The sequence below is a fragment of the Lonchura striata genome, chromosome 7 (genome assembly GCF_050655825.1).
Source record: "Lonchura striata isolate lonStrDom1 chromosome 7, ASM5065582v1, whole genome shotgun sequence".
Classification (NCBI taxonomy): Eukaryota; Metazoa; Chordata; class Aves; order Passeriformes; family Estrildidae; genus Lonchura; species Lonchura striata.
This window is the reverse complement of record NC_140709.1, coordinates 22,598,101-22,618,973: the sequence shown is the minus strand read 5'-3', so window position 1 is coordinate 22,618,973 and position 20,873 is coordinate 22,598,101. Positions and strand designations below refer to the sequence as shown.

At 38.6% G+C, this 20,873-nt stretch overlaps 2 protein-coding genes across 52 annotated transcripts in view; one reads left to right on the top strand and one right to left on the bottom strand.

Moving 5' to 3' along the window:
• The window catches only part of NFE2L2 (NFE2 like bZIP transcription factor 2), a 21,804-nt gene extending 7,497 nt beyond the window's left edge, over positions 1-14,307 (top strand). For both annotated transcript variants that reach the window (XM_085585131.1, XM_021552379.4), the window contains 4 exons: positions 8,959-9,225; positions 9,381-9,476; positions 9,820-9,999; positions 11,933-14,307. In XM_085585131.1, the coding sequence (XP_085441257.1) occupies positions 8,959-9,225; positions 9,381-9,476; positions 9,820-9,999; positions 11,933-13,135 (1,746 nt within the window). In that variant the 3' untranslated portion in view covers positions 13,136-14,307. The remainder of the gene's footprint in view (positions 1-8,958; positions 9,226-9,380; positions 9,477-9,819; positions 10,000-11,932) is intronic.
• Positions 8,825-20,873, bottom strand: part of HNRNPA3 (heterogeneous nuclear ribonucleoprotein A3) — a 23,488-nt gene continuing 11,439 nt past the window's right edge. For 34 of the 50 annotated variants that reach the window (XM_021552387.3, XM_085585137.1, XM_085585153.1 and 31 more), the window contains one exon: positions 15,008-20,834. The gene's annotated coding sequence lies outside the window, so the exon portion shown is untranslated. Of the gene's footprint in view, positions 10,017-15,007; positions 20,835-20,873 lie in introns of those variants that run through there. The other 16 variants (XR_014956739.1, XR_014956742.1, XR_002467470.3 and 13 more) reach the window with 6 other exon arrangements.

The window sequence follows — 20,873 nt, the reverse complement described above, 5'->3', positions numbered from 1 at the left end:
TTGACTATGGAAATGCACATTGTATTAATGTGCCTTATAGCTGTGTAACATGACAAATTCCATCACAGTGACTTCTGATATTGTGCTTTCTATTTTGGTTTTAGTATTCAAACTAGAATGTTATCAAGTTAATTCTTCAACTAGTATGAATTATTGTGACTCAGTGAAATGTTATAGTACCATGGAATGTTTTCTGGATTGATTTGTAATCCTTTATCATCGACCACTTCAGGAGTCCAGTCTGCACTGACCACACTTGGGAATCTTAGCTCAGCTGACAGCTGCTGTATACATCTCTGACATCTTTCATCTCTCAAAGTTTCTTTTTGTCAGCAAAGTTAAGAATGGAAGCCACTTAAAGAACAAAACTGTGAATGGAGTGCTTCAGATTATTCTGAAACTGTCACTAAGGTTAGACCCACAGGATTACCTTAAATTCAAAATGAAGCTTGGGATGAGAGTTTTTCATAAAACGGGCTATGAGTCTCCTGTATACTCCAAGGGGACAGACATGGAAAAAGCCCCAAGGAAAGGGGCGGGTAGTGGAGGCTCTTGATTTGGATAGAAGGACAGTTGAGTTTTGCAGTTTTGTTGCTCTTTTGAAGATATTGAGCATTATTTTGGCAAGAGAAATAAAACCATTTACCTGCTCTGGTTTATGCTTTGGAAGATGAATTAGATCCTTTTGCTTTCAGAATTTATAAATTGAAAAGTGAGCGCTGGAATGCACCACACAGACAAAGCTTTAGTTTTGTACCCTGTTATTGTTCACTTCCTCAGTGGGTTTACCTTTTCTAAGCAAAAGCTGTCATTGTGACAGAAATTATAGATTGACATGCAGACGCCTGACTTGTTGGCCCCTTTTGAGCTTTCTGAATTAGTTGTTTAACTTTGCAGGACCTTGATGTGAAAGAGATTGCTTTTGGGGGCTGATGATTTCTAGAGGCTTGCTTTTTGCAGATAAATGTGTGGATTATGAGTGCTTAAGAAAATTAGTAAAATCTGCCCTTGCTTCCTTCTGTGGAATATCTTGGTGTGGTTAGAGAAGAGGGAAATGCTATATGAACTCTTTTCATGCAAATTAAATAATGATTTCTATGATGCTTTGTGTAAATTTAGGCAGAGTGTTCTTGGTCAACAGTGCACAGTTGAATGGTATTTTTATTGACTGAAGTATGTCACTAGTGAAGGCTGTTCGCAGTGTCAACTTAAGTTCACAGTGCCATTTAACCAAGAATTACTCTTTTGGAAAGATACTGCCAGCACAGTGAAAATGTGCCCCTCTGGGTATCCCTTTCTCAAATCTGTTATGATTCTGTACTGCCCAGTGGTGAGCAGTTGAATAGCAATGTATTTTTGGCCTGTTTTCTGGGTTTGGTTTCTTTTCCCTTGCAGAAACTAAGTAAGAAGTGTATTGGAGGTTGAACACTCAAAAAACCCCAACATGCTTGTTTAGTGAGAACTGTGCACTGACTGAATTCCCAGTGCTGTCTATATGGATTATGTATGTGAAAAGGGCATGTTAATTGCAGGACTGGCTCACTGTTTAACACCTGTGCCCCACAGACTGTGCAGAGGGAACTGTGTACCTATGTAGATGTAGGCCAGATGTAGGCACATCTGGAGCAAACACTGTTCCCTGCAATATAACCCTATTCTTAAGCTTTTGGTCTTAAGATAATACTCCTGGCTGATGAGGTGTTTGTGTGGAATTTCCTTGATGCAGCCACAGTAGCTGTCTGCTTCTGAAAGACAGCTGCTGGGTATGTGCTGTTAGGACACTGGGTGAGCCTCCTTGCTTTCTAACTCACCCAGGCACTCCAGTTGCTTGCCACTGTAGTTTGGTCCACAAACAACAATTTCAAGGCGAGTTGCTTGTGGGAGGAGCGGGGTGGAAGTTGAGATGTGCTCCCGTAGTGTCAGAGTGTGCAGTGTCCACATCCAGCCGTGCTGCAGCTGTAGTGACCCAGCTGGTGCTGTCCCTGTAACTTGCCCAGCCATCAGCAGAACGACAGCTGGAAATGGGGATTTTAAACTAAGATGCCAATGCAGTGAAAACATGTAGTATGAGAAAGATACAATCCTGGAGAATATAGGGACCCTCAAACAAACACACAGTTTTCATGTTTGGTTTGAAACATGCTTTTCCAAAAGGTGTTGAAATCAAATAGTGGCTAATAGGTTATAACTCAAGATTTATACAACGTAATGTTATTTGCAGATTTTTAGGTTCTTTACTCTGTTTCTGTGTTCATTTTGCTTCCTGATTTTTTTTTTTGTTTGATTGGAAAAAATAACATGCTATAATTTGACTGGATCATGTTTCCCAGATGACTGAGCCATTATTACAAACAAATCCTCTTGTGTATAAACTAGTGAGTACCCTGTGGCAATGTCTGCGGAGTACACGTTTGGCTGGGTGTAGCAAAATATCTTAAAAGATAATATTTTCTATATTGAACCTACAGTATTTGAAAAACAGTTACCTGTTAAATTAAAGTGGGATGCAAAGGCTCATGTATTCCTGGGGTTAAAAGATCAGCAATATTTTTCTCATATTATTTATTTACACATAGGGTTTTGTTGTTGTTGTATAAATGACAGAATTCAATAAATGCCTGTTTCATTATGATGCTGTATTAACTTGGGAAGAAAAAAACCCTCCAAACACAAATAAAGGCATTAAAGCCATATTTTGTTTCAGGAAAAGCTGGTCTGAGATGGCTGCTGTTTGAATACCTTTCAGAATGGAGTTATGTGGTGCAGTACATGGAGATTAGACAACAGCTACAATGTCAGCCACAGCAGAATCGCTCACTTTATTTGTTGGGACAGCACAGCAGAATTTTGTTGATGTATCAAGCAAAATCAAATAGACATACTGACTCACTCTTGGTAAACAATTCTGTATTTTTGCCAGCCTCCCAAGTTCATTATGCAACTTGTGTAATAGATTGTAACTTGAACACATATTAACTTTTTCTACTTATTGACTTAATTTTGTAATGCTGCTGATGCAAGATAAAGAAATAGCAAGTCAACTCTGTTAAGCTGAATGAATGATTCAGAATTGGAGTGTAAGGGACTTTAATACTACTTGCCAGATATACAGTGGAAAAGTGAAAATTGGGTTAACACTATAAAATTAAGACTAAAAGGGAAAAACAGAACCTATTTAATTAAAACAGCAAAGCTCTGAAAACATGTATGGCTCACTGCTTTAGATACAGATGCTTCAGAAAGCACTCTGGGATGTCAAGAGATTTAGGACTACGTTTGAAGAAGTGGGATGACAACCATGGCCATTTTTAGCTTTTTTTGAGCAGCCATGGTAGCACTTGTAAATATGAGCATAATTCAGTTTATTCAAGAAAAATTCATTGTTATCAGTTTACCATATTAGTCATAAGGAAAAGAGTAAGGTCTAAGGCAGAAATAAGATAATTTGGAGCAGATAAAATGCATGATAGATCTGGTCCTCAGTACTAGAGGATAACTTTGGAAAAATCAGGTACTGGACAAAGAAAATATGTACCAGTCTTAAACTTACAATTTTGTTTTCTGTAAGCCATGCAAAGGAGAGAGTGGATTTGGGATTTATATATATATTTTTAATGTACATTGAGGTGGGATCAGTACAGACCCCATTCAGCCTCTGGCAACCAGCACTCTGTATTAAACTCCTACTAAACTACTCTTTTAAACCCGCTATCTCAAATATATATTGATTAAACAATTCAGAAAAGCACAGCTGCTTCTGGAGTGTCTGAGATCGTGAAAGAGTCTTCTGCAGAAAGATCTGCAACACTGAGCAGGAATCCCCTGATCTGTCGTACTGTAAATGGTCACCTCAAAGCAGACCAGATGTGGTGGGACAAAAACATAGGTCATTCTGACTATTGATGATGAGATTGAGCCAATGATGAGAGTATTGCTCCTGCTGCTGTGCCCCAGGCATAAGGCTTATGTGTCCAGAATTTTCTTCTGTAATTAACTTACCTTGAAAAATATTTAGAAAACAAAACAGTAGTTATGGAGAGTCCAGAGATCATCTGAAAACATTAAATTATTTATAAATAATTCTTGAAAGCTACTTAAACAAAATCAGTTCCTCCAGAGGATAATAAGGTGAAAACCTTCAGCTGTTGCTTCCACTGAACTTTTCTTAACTGATAAGATGCTACCAGCTCCTCATGTACTTGCCTTATTACTTGTTGGCCTCCTTTTCATTCTTGCCTTGAAGTGTCTGAGGTCCTTGAACCTGTCTCACTTCCAACATGTTTTTTTTTTATTAAATCAGAAATGTAAGGTGCTTTTTTCTTCATTCCCTTCTCTTTCAGGAAAACATAAGAAGTCAGGGATACTTAGCCCTGTCTCTTTCTGTGGGTAAGATGTAGGATTTTTTCCCCACTTCTGGTGCGGTGCTGGCCTGAGCTCCCTGCTGGATGCATTAGCCATTGATGCTGTTGCTCTTCTGTTGACTCCTGTTGGCATGGGAAATCATCTCTTCGTGGGGTTAGTTGCTAACAGATCATAGGAAAGGAAAACAGATCCCTGTCTGGTGGGAGATTCTGCTCATGTTATCTCAATTTATGGTGCAAAAGGCATGATTTGAGAAGTAAATGCACCAACCTCACAATGTGCTCTGGATCCAGGAGATAGCTTACAGTGGGTTAAAGGTGCTAAGATCATTTCTCTGCTTACACTTGGGCTGCTGGATGTTTCCATTCTAGCAAGGCTACCTGTAAATGGCTCATATTCCAAACAACACCAAAACCAGTCTGATAAACCAGACAGGGATGAAACAAAAGATTAGCATTTTGTTTAAAGCACAGAAGTCAATCTGTGAAAGTAACATGAAAAAGGGTCTCTTTCCTTTGTTTACCCTTCTGCAAATGTTTGCTTAGGAGCAATAAGAGTTAATTGTCAAACTTTACAATGTAGTCAGAGATTTTCTCATAAAATGTATAACAGATTCTGCCCAGATGGCAAATGCTGATATGTAAATCTAAAACATGAAAATTTCCATTGGGGGCCAGATGGTGGCTTAATGTGAATTGTTTAACATTTATGTTTATCTTATTAAAAGTGCCTTTATATGTCCAAACTAAGCTATCAATGTGGTTGGAAGAGCATATCACTAAATGAACAGAAAAACCATCGGTACAAGGCACCTCCTGCTTACATGGATCATGGGAAAGCAAACTTGTCTTCTGTTGAGAGAAGTTGATTCTCTGTCTTCAAAATTGCAAAGAAAATAAAACCAAAATCAACCAAAATCAAATCACTGTTTGCCTGCTTGGGAAAAGTCTTAACCCCATACCATTTTCTCCAGTTAGAAATATTGGGTCAGTAATACACAAATTGAATCCCATAGTGCATTTGCCCTGGGCCAAGGCGTTGGTGTTGGGAGGGAAAGAGCTGAGCTCCAGGCGCGGGGGAAGCACCGCGGCTGCACTCCCTCCTGGGCACAGGCCGGGCTCTCTGCGCGGCCTCTTGGCTCTGCCAAGCCCATCATTTCCTCTGATGCAATCCAAGGAGTTGCACAATGGAGGGAAGAACAAGTGGGTGCTTGTGGAGGCTGTCACATGAGGCTGTGCCTTTGCAGTGAATGTGTCTGATATTCAGGGAAGTGGTCAGCCTGGCTCTGAAGGGCAGCAGCCAGCTCTGGGTCAGGTGAATCTTTCACAGGACTCTTGGTGCACGTGTTCCAGTTTGGATGCCAGTCTGTGCTCATTTGTCCTTCCAAATGAGTCTTTTTGAAACCAGCACTTCATGTTGAGGCATCTAAAAACCAGCAGGTCGCTCTTGCACAGGAGAGAACACATTTTAATAGCTCTAGTTTTAATACTCCAGGCATGGAGTACATGGTTACTTCTGGGATACTTTAACAGTAGAAGGGGAAAATTGCTTTAGTGGTGAACCTAAGGTAGAATGCCTGCCTGTGTGGGCACCTCTGTGTATGTGTGTGCTGGTGTTCAGCAAAGCAGGAAAATAAAGAGGAAGACTGTGGGGAGGCTAAAAGAACAAAATTGCAAAATGTTTGCTTTAGACTGCGAGGGTTTTTTTAAGAGTTCTGTGCCATTACCGCATGCTTGTGGTTGTGATTCATTCCTTAGTGAATCACTTGTCAGTGTTGACTCCCTTAACTTTAACCTGAGGCTTTGGACTAATAACCAGAATACATTTTTTTCTTGAAAAGGGAAGTATTACTAAAAGCCTTGGTTAAAATTATAGATAAGTATTAAGTATCAGGTTAATATTTAAGTCAGTGTGCTGTTAGGTACTACCTATCAGCATATTGACCAGATGAACACTTCCTCCATGTAGCCCATTTATGTTAATAGTAATTAGTTGAATTGTTATTCAAAGACTAATATTGCTGTATTTATGTACAACTTTTCAAACTGAAAATAAGAAAGCTCTTTTCCAGTTACATGGTGGTAACAAAAACAAAACAACCCATCCTTTTGGTTTTAAGCGTCAGTAGCGCAACTAAATAAAATTTAAAAGTGCTCCTGACAAGCAGTGCTCTCCAGAGTAGAGCATGACACTGGCAAAGCTCAACTCTCTGCTAGAGATAAGACACTGACCTAAATATGGTCCCTTGAAAAATGATGACAGGAGCCAATCAGTGCTGTCATATTTGTCAAACAACAGCTTAAGATCCTGACAATCTTAATAACTATGCAAGCGAATTCATTCAGAAAAGAATCCTGAACTGACTGCTGCACACACAGACAGGCAGTGGTGTACAGCCAGAGTATTTTCTTTGGTCAGCTGGTGTCTTTGGAGACATCTCATCCCACAAAGGAGGCAGCACCCAAAGCTACTTACTTTGATAATGAATGTTGCCGTTAGAATGCCTGAAAGAGGTCTTACATTTTTGGACTAAGGCTACATGGATTCTCTTTTTAAAGAAAATGTGTTTTGCCTTCTGTAGCTACAGAAAGAAAAATTGTTTTTCATTATTTAACCTGAAGCAGAGCAACAGTTCTGATATTTTTGTATGTTATACACACACATGCACAAAAAAAATCTTTTGAGTCACATTTTTAATGGTGCTTTGTAAATGAATAATTCAAAAGCGAGCCCTAAAATCCAGATCCTGCAGTTTTATCCAGAACATATTGCAAATGCTCGGAGACTGGGAAACACTTTTGGATCTGCTGCAGAAGGAGGCACTGAGCAGCTGGTAAACTACTGGCCCTTAATGAAGCTATACCATATTGCAGTATCTCCAATTGCTGCAGAACTTAATTAGTTCATTTTACCCTGCCAATCATTTTACCCTGCCAATCTGGAAAGACCAAACATTGTCTTGGGCAGCCACTGTAATAATTTCAGCTTCTTCATTGCTGGCCATTAAAGCTGAGTTTGGTCTCTCCCAGCAAGGTATATTAAATATGTTTTAGATTTGGAAATGCCTGCATTGTGTTACACAAAGATATTTTACATAATTACCAAATTTTAGTGAAAATATATTTTTTTAGCCATTAGTAGAAGTCGTTTGTGCCACGTGGAATGAAGACACTGAATTGGTTTGTTCAGATGTGGACTTGGCCTAAAGCTTTTTGCCATAGCTGTTGTACAGACATGATCATTTTGAATGGCCGCATGAGCTGGCATTCAGGTTACTTTGCTTCTCCATTTGAAAATAACCTTCAGAGAGAAGAGAATGTTTTAATTTGATATGATGGCAAAAAAAATCTATCTTGGGTGTAGAGCTGCTGAATGAATCAGGAAGGTTCTGTTCAGGAGAAATGCAGTGTTTGGTGTATTACTTGTAGAGTGAGGATGCCCAATGCTGAACATTAGTTTCACATGCTGCCCTAAAGGGTAATTTTAAGCATAATGAAACATGATGTAATATCAAAAACTTCCAGGCACCAGCTAAATGGTTGGCAAATACCCATCTGAGAAACATGGCTGGCAAGTATTAAAATTCTGTATCAGCAGGCATACAAATGGATAAATTTTGAGTGTTAGAGTGTTTTCTTCATAGAAGAAAATACTCTAGACTTCAGCCCTAAGAATACTGATGATCTGAACAGTAAAAAACTACAACAAAAGAATTCACTAAACCCCTTGCCCTTCCCCCCTCCCTGCAATAAAAAACCTCAATGCAATAAATTAAAAGTAATTGTAGCCATAGCAAATAGTATTGAGCAATTGTTCTTTCCTAAATAGCAGAATTCCATTTGGACTCTGTGATGAGCCAGGGGCCAACACATTAACACTATTTGAGACCCTGCAACCACTATTTATACTCAGGTGCTCCAAACCAGCCACATTTAGAACATCACCACAGACTAAACTTTAAATTACAATTTTTTACTAATAGTCTTAATAATTTTCTTTAGTGCTAGTGATGTTATATCTCTTGGTGTGTTTGAAATCAGATGCTCTTGCAGCTCTGAAGCTCTGTTCTGCTGATCTTGAAGATTAATACCAGAATGGAACATTACTAATCCAAAATACATTTTGCAGTATGGCTATTACAGTTATTTCAGGAAGCCTCCATCATGTTTTTAGGCAGCTTTTGCAGTTTTACAAGAACATGTGAAAAAAAATTTACATGGTCATATTCTCTCGTGGTCAATTTCTCTCTTTTCTCCTAAAAACTACTTTGTGACAAATTAATTCTGTATCTTTATGTTTTCTAGGAAACAAGTCAAAAAAGAATAATACATTTATTCTCTGTATTGCCTTACCAATTGTAATAAATTCTTGGTTTCTGTGAGCTTGTGTGTGAGCCACAGAAACCAAACCATCAGATCACACACTTCAAAAAGGTCATATAGAGCCATGTTTTATTTTGGTAATTTTGTAGAATTAAGAGAATAAGCTTCAGTTACATAAGTCTACCCATTTGACACAGAGATTTAAAGCTTTGCTGTTGTTCTAAACCAGTTCTGCCTGGGAGGAACTTGCTTACGAAAAGCATTTCTGTTGCAGGACATGAACTTGATTGACATCCTTTGGAGACAAGATATAGACCTTGGGGCAAGACGTGAAGTTTTTGATTCTAGGCAGCGGCAGGAGTATGAACTCGAGAAGCAGAAGAAACTTGAAAAGGAAAGACAAGAGCAGCTCCAAAAAGAGCAGGAGGAAGCCTTGCTGGCTCAGCTGGAGTTAGATGAAGAGACAGGTGAATTTGTTCCTGTGCAGCCAGCTCAGTGCATTCAGTCAGAAAATCCTGAGCCACCCGTTGCTTTCTCACAGGTAAACTCCAGTGGTTTGAGTGCTTTTAACCCTTTCCATTCACAGGAAGCATAGTACTAGTGGCTGCCTAAAATGAATTTGCATGTGTTGCTGTAATGGAAGATCTTCTGTTACTCAAAGATGCAGTAACCCTTTTTCATAACTTTCCTATTTAGACCACAGAGCCTTCAAAACCAGAAGCAGAGGCCTTGTCCTTTGATGACTGCATGCAGCTCTTAGCAGAAGCATTCCCGTTTATAGATGAGCATGAGGTAAAATGCACAGTTCAGTGGTTTCATGGATGTTTTTCCAGGGGGTCAGTCTCATGTCTTCTATGAGATTTGTCTTCAGCATAAGACTAATTTATGATCTGAGTTTTCTTCTCAAGCTGGCTCCAGCTGGCATAAAGCAGTGAGTAGACCTGAGCCTATTTTTATAATATTCCATTATATTAAAAAACTGCTTTCATTAAAAAAAATCTGTTTGTTCTGCAGAAATGGTAGAACTCCAAAAACTAGGTTTTTGCTTTAGAAGATGCACATCTGGTTTTTTGAGTGGGTTTTTTAGTTGTCATTGTTTTGTTTGGCTTTTTAATTATTTGTTTAAACCCTTCAGGCTTCTTCAGCTGCATTTCAGTCACTGGCTCCTGCTCAGGTCAATAGCAACCCAGCCTTTGTTTCCTCTGATCAAATTCAGCCACCTGAATCCCCTGATCTAGTACAACCCACTGATGCAGAGAATATGCAGAACATAGAGCAAGTTTGGGAAGAATTACTATCCCTTCCAGAGTTACAGGTTAGTATGACAAGCACCTGAAAAACAAAGCATGATATTTTTTGGATGACTATAGCATTTTGGAGAAGGCAGTACAATAGCATCTGAAAAAATGGTCATTATTACTTGTTTCTACACCGGTAGGGTGTTTATAACTCAATAGAAGCTATAATTTCTTTCAAAAAGTGTATATTGAAAAACACGTAGAAAGAATAAAATTAGTTGTTTATGGATAAGCCTTAATGAAACATTTCTCAGTCAGAACTTCCTCATGTTTAGCAAGTCACTGTTTGCCTCTGTGTGCAGTTTGATACTGCATGATGGTTAAAATTCAGCTGCTCAAAAATGGACAATTCCGAGCCATGGATCTACAACAGGAATTGTTTTCACAAGTGTTACTGTAAATGTTGGGGGCTTTTTGGCAGTGTCCAGTTGTGTGAATGTGATTAACTTTTTGTCCAGTTGTGTGAATATGATTAACTTTTATCTAAGGAAAAGGTTTCTTAAAGCTGATAATAGAATATATATTTAGTCACACAAAAGAATCAGGTATATTTATATGAATGCTGTTCATATACATTCAGTAAGAACAACTTGTGTAATGTACATGAACTGGATATTTCAATGGAACAAAAAAATTACTTTGTTAATACAGAGAATATGTAGGTTTTTTTAATCCTATGCTTATATTTGTTTTCCTTCTATTTGATTATAAAATTGAATACATTTATTTTCAAATATATTACTGTAAAATGTCATCACGCTTTCCAGCATGCTGCTGCTCTACTTTATGCTATTAATACAAGAGATGATTGCTTGGTGGAGTGCCCATAAATCTGAATCATATTTCAAAAAACTAAAGTGAAAATTTGCAGGAGCTGATTTTTTTCCTGCCACTCTCCCTCTTGCCTTTGTCTATTTTATATATTCTTCTACTTTTCTAACCTGATTACTGTGCTAGGCTTAAAGGCCTCACATAAGTAACAAAGGCAGTTGGCTGTGAAGAGGCAGCAGGTGATGGTGAAAATACATTAAGAAACCAAACCAAAATAATCTATTACAGTAATTCTGAATAGTAATTGAGTAATTTTCGTGAAAAAAAAAGGTAAATAAATGAGGGCACTGCCTCTTACAAATTATGTTTAGAGAAATGGAAAAATAGAGCTCTCACATTGAAAAATCTTACTTTAAGCCATGAACAACCTCCAGTTAAATAATGCCTGGGGGACAGCAGATCTGAATATTTCAGCTTTAGTTAAGCAACTGCCACCTTGTTGGAAAGATGTTCTTGTAGCCAGTGAAAACCCATCAGTGGAGCAGTCTGATGCTCACACTGGTGTTAGCCAGCTGAACTGATGTGTGTTTGCCCAGCTCCACTCTTCTTACTTCACCAAGAATTACATTGCTCTGTGCTGAAAGCTCCTTCATTCAGTAAATCCTAGAAGAATTTTGGTTCTGAGGAACTGTGAGATGAAAGTAATAGTGCTAGAAGTCACTGTTTGCTGTACATGTTCGTTAAGTCTTATTTAGGAATTTTACCTTTCTGTACTCATGCCATTCCTAGCAGTGGTGCTTGTGAGAAGTTCAGACCTGGCAGCTCCAGGATCCCCACTAGCCATTACCAGAACAGGAGGGCTCCATGCAGTTTCCATACCACATTAGAATGGAGTGGGTGGGTGTCTTCAGCATCCTGCTTTCAGCTTGAGGGGCTCTGCTCTCTTATTCTAAAATGCTTTGTCCAGAACAAGTTGTGTTCTGCTTTTGCTTTGGTATCTGTCATCTTCCTCGACTGCCTCTTCATAGCACAAGGGTGCTGTAGTCATCTGGACTACAACAGTGTTATAAAACCCCTTTATGTCCATGTTGATTGCTATTTAATGCTTTTGGATTGTAGAAAATGATTTTATGAATTGGACATGTGTTTCTCAACTTTTCCCTTGCATTCCCTGTCTAGTGCCTGAACATTGAAAATGATAACCTGGCTGAGGTGAGCACAGTCACGAGCCCTGAAACAAAGCCAGCTGAGATGCACAACAGCTACAGTTACTGCAGCTCATTACCCATGCTGAAAAAAGACTGCAGTCCAGATTTCCTGGATGGTATGGAGGGCACCTTCTCGGGCATTTTGCCACCAGAAGACACCAGCCAGCTGAGTGTGAACTCTTTAAATGACACATCCCCTTCAAACTCTGATTTCTGTGAGGATTTCTACAGCACATTTATTGATACAAAGGTGAACGGTGATGCAGCAGCAACGAACACTATCGGTCAATCTCTGGCAGAGATTCTAAGCGAACCTATTGATCTTTCTGATTTTGCACTGTGTAAAGCTTTTAATGGCAACCACTCAGGGACCAGAGCAGAATGTACCGATTCTGACTCTGGTATTTCACTGAATGCAAGTTCCAGCGTAGCATCGCCGGAACACTCTGTGCAATCATCTGCCGACGCAGATAGGACTCTGGGTTGCAGCGACTCTGACATGGAAGACACAGACAGTGCTCCTGGAAGTAGGCTGCAGAACAGTGCTGGTGTGTACTCTTTACACCTCCAGGATCAAGTGCTTTCTTCCTTAGGGCCAAGCACTCAAACACCAAGTTTGCCATGTACAGCCACACCAAAGAAAGAACCCCCTCCTGCTCCTGGCCAGCCCAAAGCTCCCTTCACAAAAGATAAACCTCCAGGCCGCCTTGATGCTCATCTCACGAGAGATGAGCAAAGAGCAAGAGCTCTGCAGATCCCTTTTCCTGTTGAAAAAATCATCAATCTCCCTGTTGCGGACTTCAGTGAAATGATGTCTAAGGAGCAGTTCAATGAGGCCCAGCTTACACTTATTCGAGATATACGCAGGAGAGGCAAGAACAAAGTGGCTGCTCAAAATTGCCGTAAAAGAAAACTGGAAAATATAGTAGAACTGGAGCATGATTTGAGTAACCTAAAAGATGAGAAAGAGAAATTGCTTAAGGAAAAAGGAGAGCATGACAGAAGCCTTCATCAAATGAAAAAGCAATTAACCACCTTGTACCTCGAGGTCTTCAGCATGCTGCGTGATGAAGATGGAAAGCCTTACTCTCCTAGTGAATATTCATTGCAGCAAACTAGAGATGGCAATGTCTTTCTTGTTCCTAAGAGCAGGCAGTCAGGGACTAAGCTTTGAAGAGCAGTACAGCTGGCTCCTGTTTGCTGGGTTACTAGTTTTGTATCAGTATCATGATAGTTTTTACTGTGAGGTGGAATTCAGAATTAAGTAATATTTGTCAAGTCTATGCAATGATAATTTTAAAGTTGTTAATTAGTTTATGGAAGATGAAAGTTGAAAATTAGTCAAATGCAGATGGGCATATAGAAAATTTTTAATCTGACTTTATAACAGACATTTCCTTCCTATAGCACCACTTTGACTAGTTTCCATATATATGTAAATATTTAAATATGCCATATTTATATACTGTTCCTATCTATTATATTCATAGATTTGATATATATATATATATATAAATGATTTTAGCCTTCTGAATGTAATTTCTTGCAAGACAACCAGGATGGCTTCTTATATTTTTTATAAATATTCAATAGTGTTCCCCATTTTTCTTACACATTTATACTTGCTTTATATTTAATATATTAATTTAGTATAAAAGTTGACACTCAGTGTTTGATTTTGCTATATCAGCTCATTAAACTTTTTAAACTCTACTTCATACATTTATGTTCCTAAAGGAGAGAAATCCTTGCTAGTTTTCCAAGGCTAAGTCTTCCTGTAGCATAATTATCACACAGCAGTGTCAGCACTACTAATACTTCATTCAGCTTCATTTTAACCTTTGGAAAGACTGTGTAACACTGCTTCAAGTCTATGCTAAGCACACATTTTTTCTTTTCCTCCTCGAGCACTATTAAATTCATGAGAATTCATGCCTTTTCTCCAAAGGCATTTAGAATCTGTTAAAGCATTGCCAGCATTGTGCCTTTTTCCAGCTAAAATTTCTGTAGGCTTTTGAGCAATTCTCCTAGAAATACACTACTGTACCTCTGACTTCAATGAATGAGCATCACCTGTCCCTACTGTTACTTTGGTGCTTATGGAAAACTACGTCCACCTGCCCCGTTTGGAAACTCTGCTCAGTGAATTGAAGAGCTTTGTGGAGTTTAAATTATGATTTATAAAATAAAAAATGGGCAAATAAATAGCATGGTTTTCTTTACTACTCAAAGGACTTATTGCATCTGATTGTTTTGTATTTTTTCAATAGAGAAAATGCATAATTTGTAAGACATGTTGATCTGAACATTAAAAACCATCTTCATCCCTCTGTGCAAGTTCTGAAAGTCATGCTTGATCTGAAGTGATTTTTTTCTTACCATTGATGGTCCATATCGTGGGTGGGCACTGGGGGAATGCAAGACACTGCTGCCACTTAAAGCATGAGGACTAATTCATATTTGAAGATGGCAATTTTATAGCATAGGCATCAAGGAGAAAGCATATCCATGGCCCTGGACAGTCAACACTGATACACAGGAACTCTTAAACACAGGCAGGGGCTAATGGCAAAGTACCGAGCACCTAAACCACTCCTGGGTTCCCCTTGCCATTAACTACGCTATCAAATGTCTGTCAGAGAAAATTCTCTCTACAGCTGCTCTATAAATACTTTTAATTACAAATTGGCTATAAAATAGACATCTCAGTAAACTCCTGCCTTGCACTTCCATTTGTTCCTTAATTTGTTCACTAATGTGAAAGCCGAAGGCAAACACCATCCTTACAGCCTTTGCAGGGACTGCTGTATTTGTACCATCGATTTGTCTGAAAGATAATACTTCTTCCATTACAAAAACAAAAGTGCAACAACAAAAAACCTGCAGTTAACGCAGCAGCCTTGTTTGAATTTCACCAGGTGAAGAATCAGCCTAAAGTAACTTGGTTTGTGACAACTTGAGTTCAGTTTAAACCAGTGTTCTTCACATCAAACCCCTTAATATCATTAAGAAAATCCACATTACTGATATACATAAAAACATCAGATTGCAAACTTTAACCTTCATTTTATTAGTATTATTACTGAGGTACAGGGTATGCTCCCAAATCCGAATGACTAGTGACATTGCCAAGTCAAAAGCCTCACACTACTGACCTCATGCACTGATAAGCTGCCACATAGAGACCATTTGCTTCTTGATTAAAACATCCCAACTTAAAATTATTAAGAATAAAGCTGAAAAGATGGCCTGAACCAAGGGGTTTTGGCTTGTAGTCCCAAGTTAGAAAGATGATCCTGTAAGAAAATGTGTTGCAATAACTCTAGACCACATAAGTGTTCTGCACAGCACTAAAAAAAGGTGATGCCAACGCATTTTATACTGTAAGTCATTTGACAATATACACTTTATTCTGATACAAAATCAAAATATTTTAACAAATTTTAATCCATTATGGACTATACTGAAATTTTAAATTTTCACACTATTTTAACTTGTTTAACCACAAGTTTCAAGATGTCAGCACACTAGCATCATTGCTCATGAAGTCTTTGCCAGTTATACCATTTTATTCTTTTTCCAATCTTGCGATATTATCTTCTATATGAAGGCCATTTTTTCTTCTGTGGAGATACTGGGATTACTTTAGTTCAGGAAAAGCTAAGAGAGAGAGATGTCAACCTGTAGCACCCACAGCAGAAAAATAATCATCCATCAGATACGTGAATTTCAGTGATACTCAAGATCTTACATGCTCCACACAATTTTAAGATACGCACACTTGTCAGAGACCACAGACTGATTTGTGAATATTCCACCTCAGTGTAGACAGTACATGAAAACCATGTTAATGTCTTAAACACAGGAACCAAAGACAGCACATCAATACATCACACACTCCATGCTTGAAAAGATTAGGAACCTTAAGTGTCAAAAGGATATAAAAGTTAAGATGCTGTGTTTAATCTTGGTTTTCTTTAATAACATAGTTACCTCCATCAATCTGGGCTGCTTTTGGTGGAACCCCCTCCTCTACCTGAAGTATCATTTTTGTTTATCAAGTAAATTTCTGTACAACTGTAACTTAGGGACCAATGCTTTGTTAGTTTTGCATCTTTACAGCCCATCTCCATTTAAAGCTGCTATTTTCAACAGAAGCCAGTAAACAAAAACATAGCCATGAAATAAAATTCTTAACTCTTTAGAAGTGCCTCTTGGACAGAGATACAATTGACCTTAAGAATGTGTTTATTTTGGTCAGTTATTTCTGAACAGATTTGGCTATAAATAACTGAATTTAAGCAAATTAATCTTAACAAGAGTGTTATAAATCAAACTCTGAAAATAATTCTAACAGTGATTATCTATTTCTATATATGGTGCAAAAAGAGCCATCCAGAGCACACAACAAATCTGCAGCAATGTGGAATCCTCTCATATTAAAGAAAGATACAGCTTTACTCTATACACAGGCCTAGTACCAAGGCAAACTACAAAGTTTTTGTTAAAAATTAATTTTGTAAAACACTTTCAAAATTTTACTGTTAAAAAAATTCCAAACACCACTGGAGGTGCTAGAGCATTTGCCTACCAGAGGGGCAGTGCTGTTGTCCATTACCTGTTGCTGCACAGATGCCTGCGGGAGCTCTGCCAAGCAGAGCAAAAGCAGATTTCCCACTTTTAAGCTTAAAAAAGCAAGCTTGTCATCTCAGCAACAAGCTGGCACATTACACTAAGGCAACATGACTGTATTGCAGTTTCAGATTTAGGCTCAACCTTGGCTAAGCACAAACTTGGCTCAATGTTTTTTAAAAAAAACATGCAGTTACAAGATTTTCAATTAAGTAGCTTCTGTTTTTATGAAAATCTCTGTATATTACTTCCAAATTATAGTTAACTGTGTATTACAAAGTCAGGAATTACTTCCTGGGAGTCTACAGGCAGCAGGTAAAAAGTCTAAGTACTTGAAAGTTTGTGAACGTGCCTCTGCCTCTGATTAGGCAGGTTCCATTTGACTACTTTCACAGCAACTGAAGTATAACCAACACTAAAATAGAAATTGACTTCCTAAGAATGCATAGGCTCAGAAACATATTGGGAAGTTTAAATAGATGCTGAAGTACTTTATAAAACGGACCTGTAATAATCAAAGATGCAGAAAAGGAAATAATACATATTCCAAGACTCAATACATGTTCCAGTCTGTGTAAAATCAAGATTCCATGCATTTTTATTACCATTCCATTTGCCTGTACAAATGCCATTGTAATTTCAGCGGGGTATATGACAGTATTAGCCTCAATTACCCTGCCTGAAAGCACCCAGAATCTGAAAGGGAGCTTTTTGATTTGTACAGGTAAATACATCACCTGGTAAGCCAAGATTCACTGCCTAGGAGGGAAATCCCAGCTTGCACCAATACCCAACTCCCTCCCAGAGCAGGTGCAAGCAGCAGCATCAGGTCACTCGCTGCTGAGAACCGAAGAACCACTTCAGTGTCACTGCACTTCTGGGTTTCTCTGCGGCACCTCTTTCCACAACGAGGCACACAAAAATTTCCCCCCACCCCAGCACACTCCACAGTAACCAGAACACATTATTTCAAAACATCACGCAAGTCTTGTTGACCTCAGACACGAAACAATTTTGTATCTGCCAGGAACAGAAGATTCTTGAATAGGAAATGTGCCAGCAAGCAGCACACATCCAGAACAGGAAACACTGGATAGCATATGCTAGAATATTTGCTGCCTAGTACTTATGGCTTCCCTTGATATTAAGAGACTGTGTCAAAGGAAAGCCTAGAAGGAAATAGGGGTTAACACATTTTACTATACACTACAAATCTTACCCAGTCAGAAACCTTCATTTGAAGAGGATGTGCAAGACATTCCCCATTTTGTCAAGCAGCAGCTTCTCATTCAACCTGAAAATTAAAGAAATTACTCTTACCTTGTTTAAAAACCTCCCACCACTCTTTGTAATTCATGAAAAATTTTAAAGGCAAACCTTACCTATGCTCATTGCCCTTCCTTTCAGGTCTAAATGCTAGACCTATTGATTTTGAGTCAACTCAAGTAGCTATCACTCAAGGAGGTTCCAAAAGGTGAAGAACTCTTGCTAGACTTTCTTCGATATTTCAGCTGTGATAAGCAGATTTAACTAGCCTTGGGAAAGCTGCTCACTATCAGCACAGTATCTTATTCCTTCACTTTTCTGGAAGTTGAAGCTGTTGCTCCTGCTGCCTTGTCATTCTTTAATTAGGCTGACTTCTCCATACTCAATAGGCTGCTGAAGTCCTGTCTTACGAGTCTCCTTAGCAATGTATGGATCAAAGAAGTACATCCTAGGTTCTGTAAAGCTGGCGGATCACTGTCCTCATGGCTTACACTCTTCCACGTCACAAACAACAGCTAAGCTACCCCACCCACCTACAAAGCGGTCACTTACATCCATCTCTTAAAAGGTTGCATACAGATCTTGTTCGTAAAGTTTATTATGACACTATTTTTCAAAGTTAACATTGTAGTCACAGTACAGCTACAAGAGGCCCTGTTAAAAAGAACACTGTCAATACATTCTAAAAAAATTTAGAAAATACCAGATCAATTGTCAGAAGGGACATCAACCCCATCCTCCAGTTGTCCCTGCAATCAGATGCAGGACCCAGGTGCAAGTCTTCTAGCATAGTAATGTACAAAGCAAGTCAGAAGTCAGGTGTCTCACTCCCTAGTGAGTTGTGATTTAGTTTCCCACGTTTTCAAACTCCAAATGGGTTGTTTAAAAAAATGCCTTTATTGAAGTACAGCCTCCCCCCCAACCCAAGCCCAAATGAACACGTACAACAGAAGAGTTCACTAAACCACCAATTCTTGCTTTGACTTTTGAGATCTTTCAGAACTCCACAGACAATAAGCAGACTTTGAAATCCATTTTGGAGGCTACCATCTTGACACTGGTTCCTTGTTTTAGCATACTGCAGTCTAAATACACTCAAATAACAGTGTTTAAATAACATATGTTTAATTTTTTTTCAAACAACACACTTATTTTTCTACCACTTCTTAAAAATTATAATTCATTAATATGACTGATTATGCCTTAAGCCATTTCATACATCTTTGCAGATTCACTCCTACACTGGAATTGCATTTACCTTATACTGCACATTGACCCAGAAGTGAAACAGGTGTGAGTAATTCCAATACATATTGCCAAGTGTCTGAGTATTTCTTTTATTGACTGGCTCCCTACTCTTCTGAGTCTGAATTGACAGCAAGCACTGGCCTGGCAATGGTCAAGAGAATTCACATCAGGTGAGGACAGCACAGACTGCAGTGCCTTAATTTGGAGGTCAGAAGTGAGAATGAAGTCCAATTTCTAGCCACATGTACTGGTCAGATTTTCTACTCCGCTGCACCAAATCCAGTTGTAGCACACTATCATTCTACCTGTGGGAACTCGGGACTGTACCCCTCTACGTTGTGGGTGTGCTTCTAGTTGGTAAAATACAACTAGATCATGTTTTATCTTTGAGCTCTCAGCTGAGCACAATGTCTGCCAGGGAAACAGCTCTACTATCTAAGAGCCCATGGGGAATGGGTTTTTGGAGCACATTACCTGGGACTGTCAGTGATTACACCTGTGCTACCCTTGGCTCTCAGTCAGAAGCATGTGTCCAGAAAATTGCCTAGGGTGCATGCAAGAAAGTATATAGCCAATAAATTATTGAGGAACATACCTATTACTCTCACTATGACACCTCATTTAATTGAAACAGTGCAGTCTGGTGCGAGGGAGAAGGAAATGGGGACAAAGGGGATGAAAATTCCAAGCCACCCTCCCCAAAGTATAGTTTTATTGAAACAGAATCATTGTATATCCCAAGGAAACAGGCACTTGATTCCCCCCACCTTAACTTCTCGGGAATTACAATAAATATAAAGGTAAAAAGCAAATTTTTCTCTCCACCCAAGACTTAAACAACTTCAGTTATCCCTTACACATCTCAAATGAGACGGGAGACAGCTTTTGTGTGTCTAAAGTTGGTCTTGTTAAAATATTTATCATGCCTTATTTTCTTGAAGCGCTAGTACTAATACAGAACTACAAATTAAAAAAAATATGCACAAACCAAAAAGTAATTTGAAATTTTCATTAAGATAAAGCTTAGTTCTATGATTCACAAACACTAATTTGAGTAACTCAAATCCTAGTTATACATCTAAACAAACTATAATGCAACATACAGATGTTTTCCCTCTGTATGCCTATGTAACTCATGTCAGCGACAGTTACGTATATACACTGAGACTAGACCCCTTAAGACTGCAAATCAATAGGTGTTTCTATTGTTAACTTTAAATTAATACAAAATAGTAATTGAGAAACGCATTTATCTTCTCTATTAACTAACAAGGAAATACCCTAAACTACATTTCAGTTCTGTTATAGAGTTCTCTGTACTAAATGTGGAAAAACTGAACTACACAAATATTGAAAAGTTAAAAACTCATTGATTTGTTTATTCCTGGTACCACTACCACAATTTACAGGGCAATATACCTGATGTAATGGGAAAATAAAAAGAAAAAAGAAAGACAAAGCTACAACAGAGAAAGACCTCAGGAATGTACATCTAATCGACACTACATTGCATGAATCAATAGCTGCACTTTTTGCAAACTGTGGCTATGACAGTCCTGATCAAGAAGGGTTTCCTGTTTAAGCTGCAGTAACTTTTCTGACTATGGATCATCGTTCCTTCTGTGGCAGATTTTACAGTTCCTCTAATTCATTTGGGACGACTGTCTCAAAGTAACCTGCAGCTTTCCTGACAACTCCTCGCTCTCTCTCCTGCTAAGAACTGTAGCCTGTTGAATACAGGATAAGAAAATTATTACTCTCAGTGA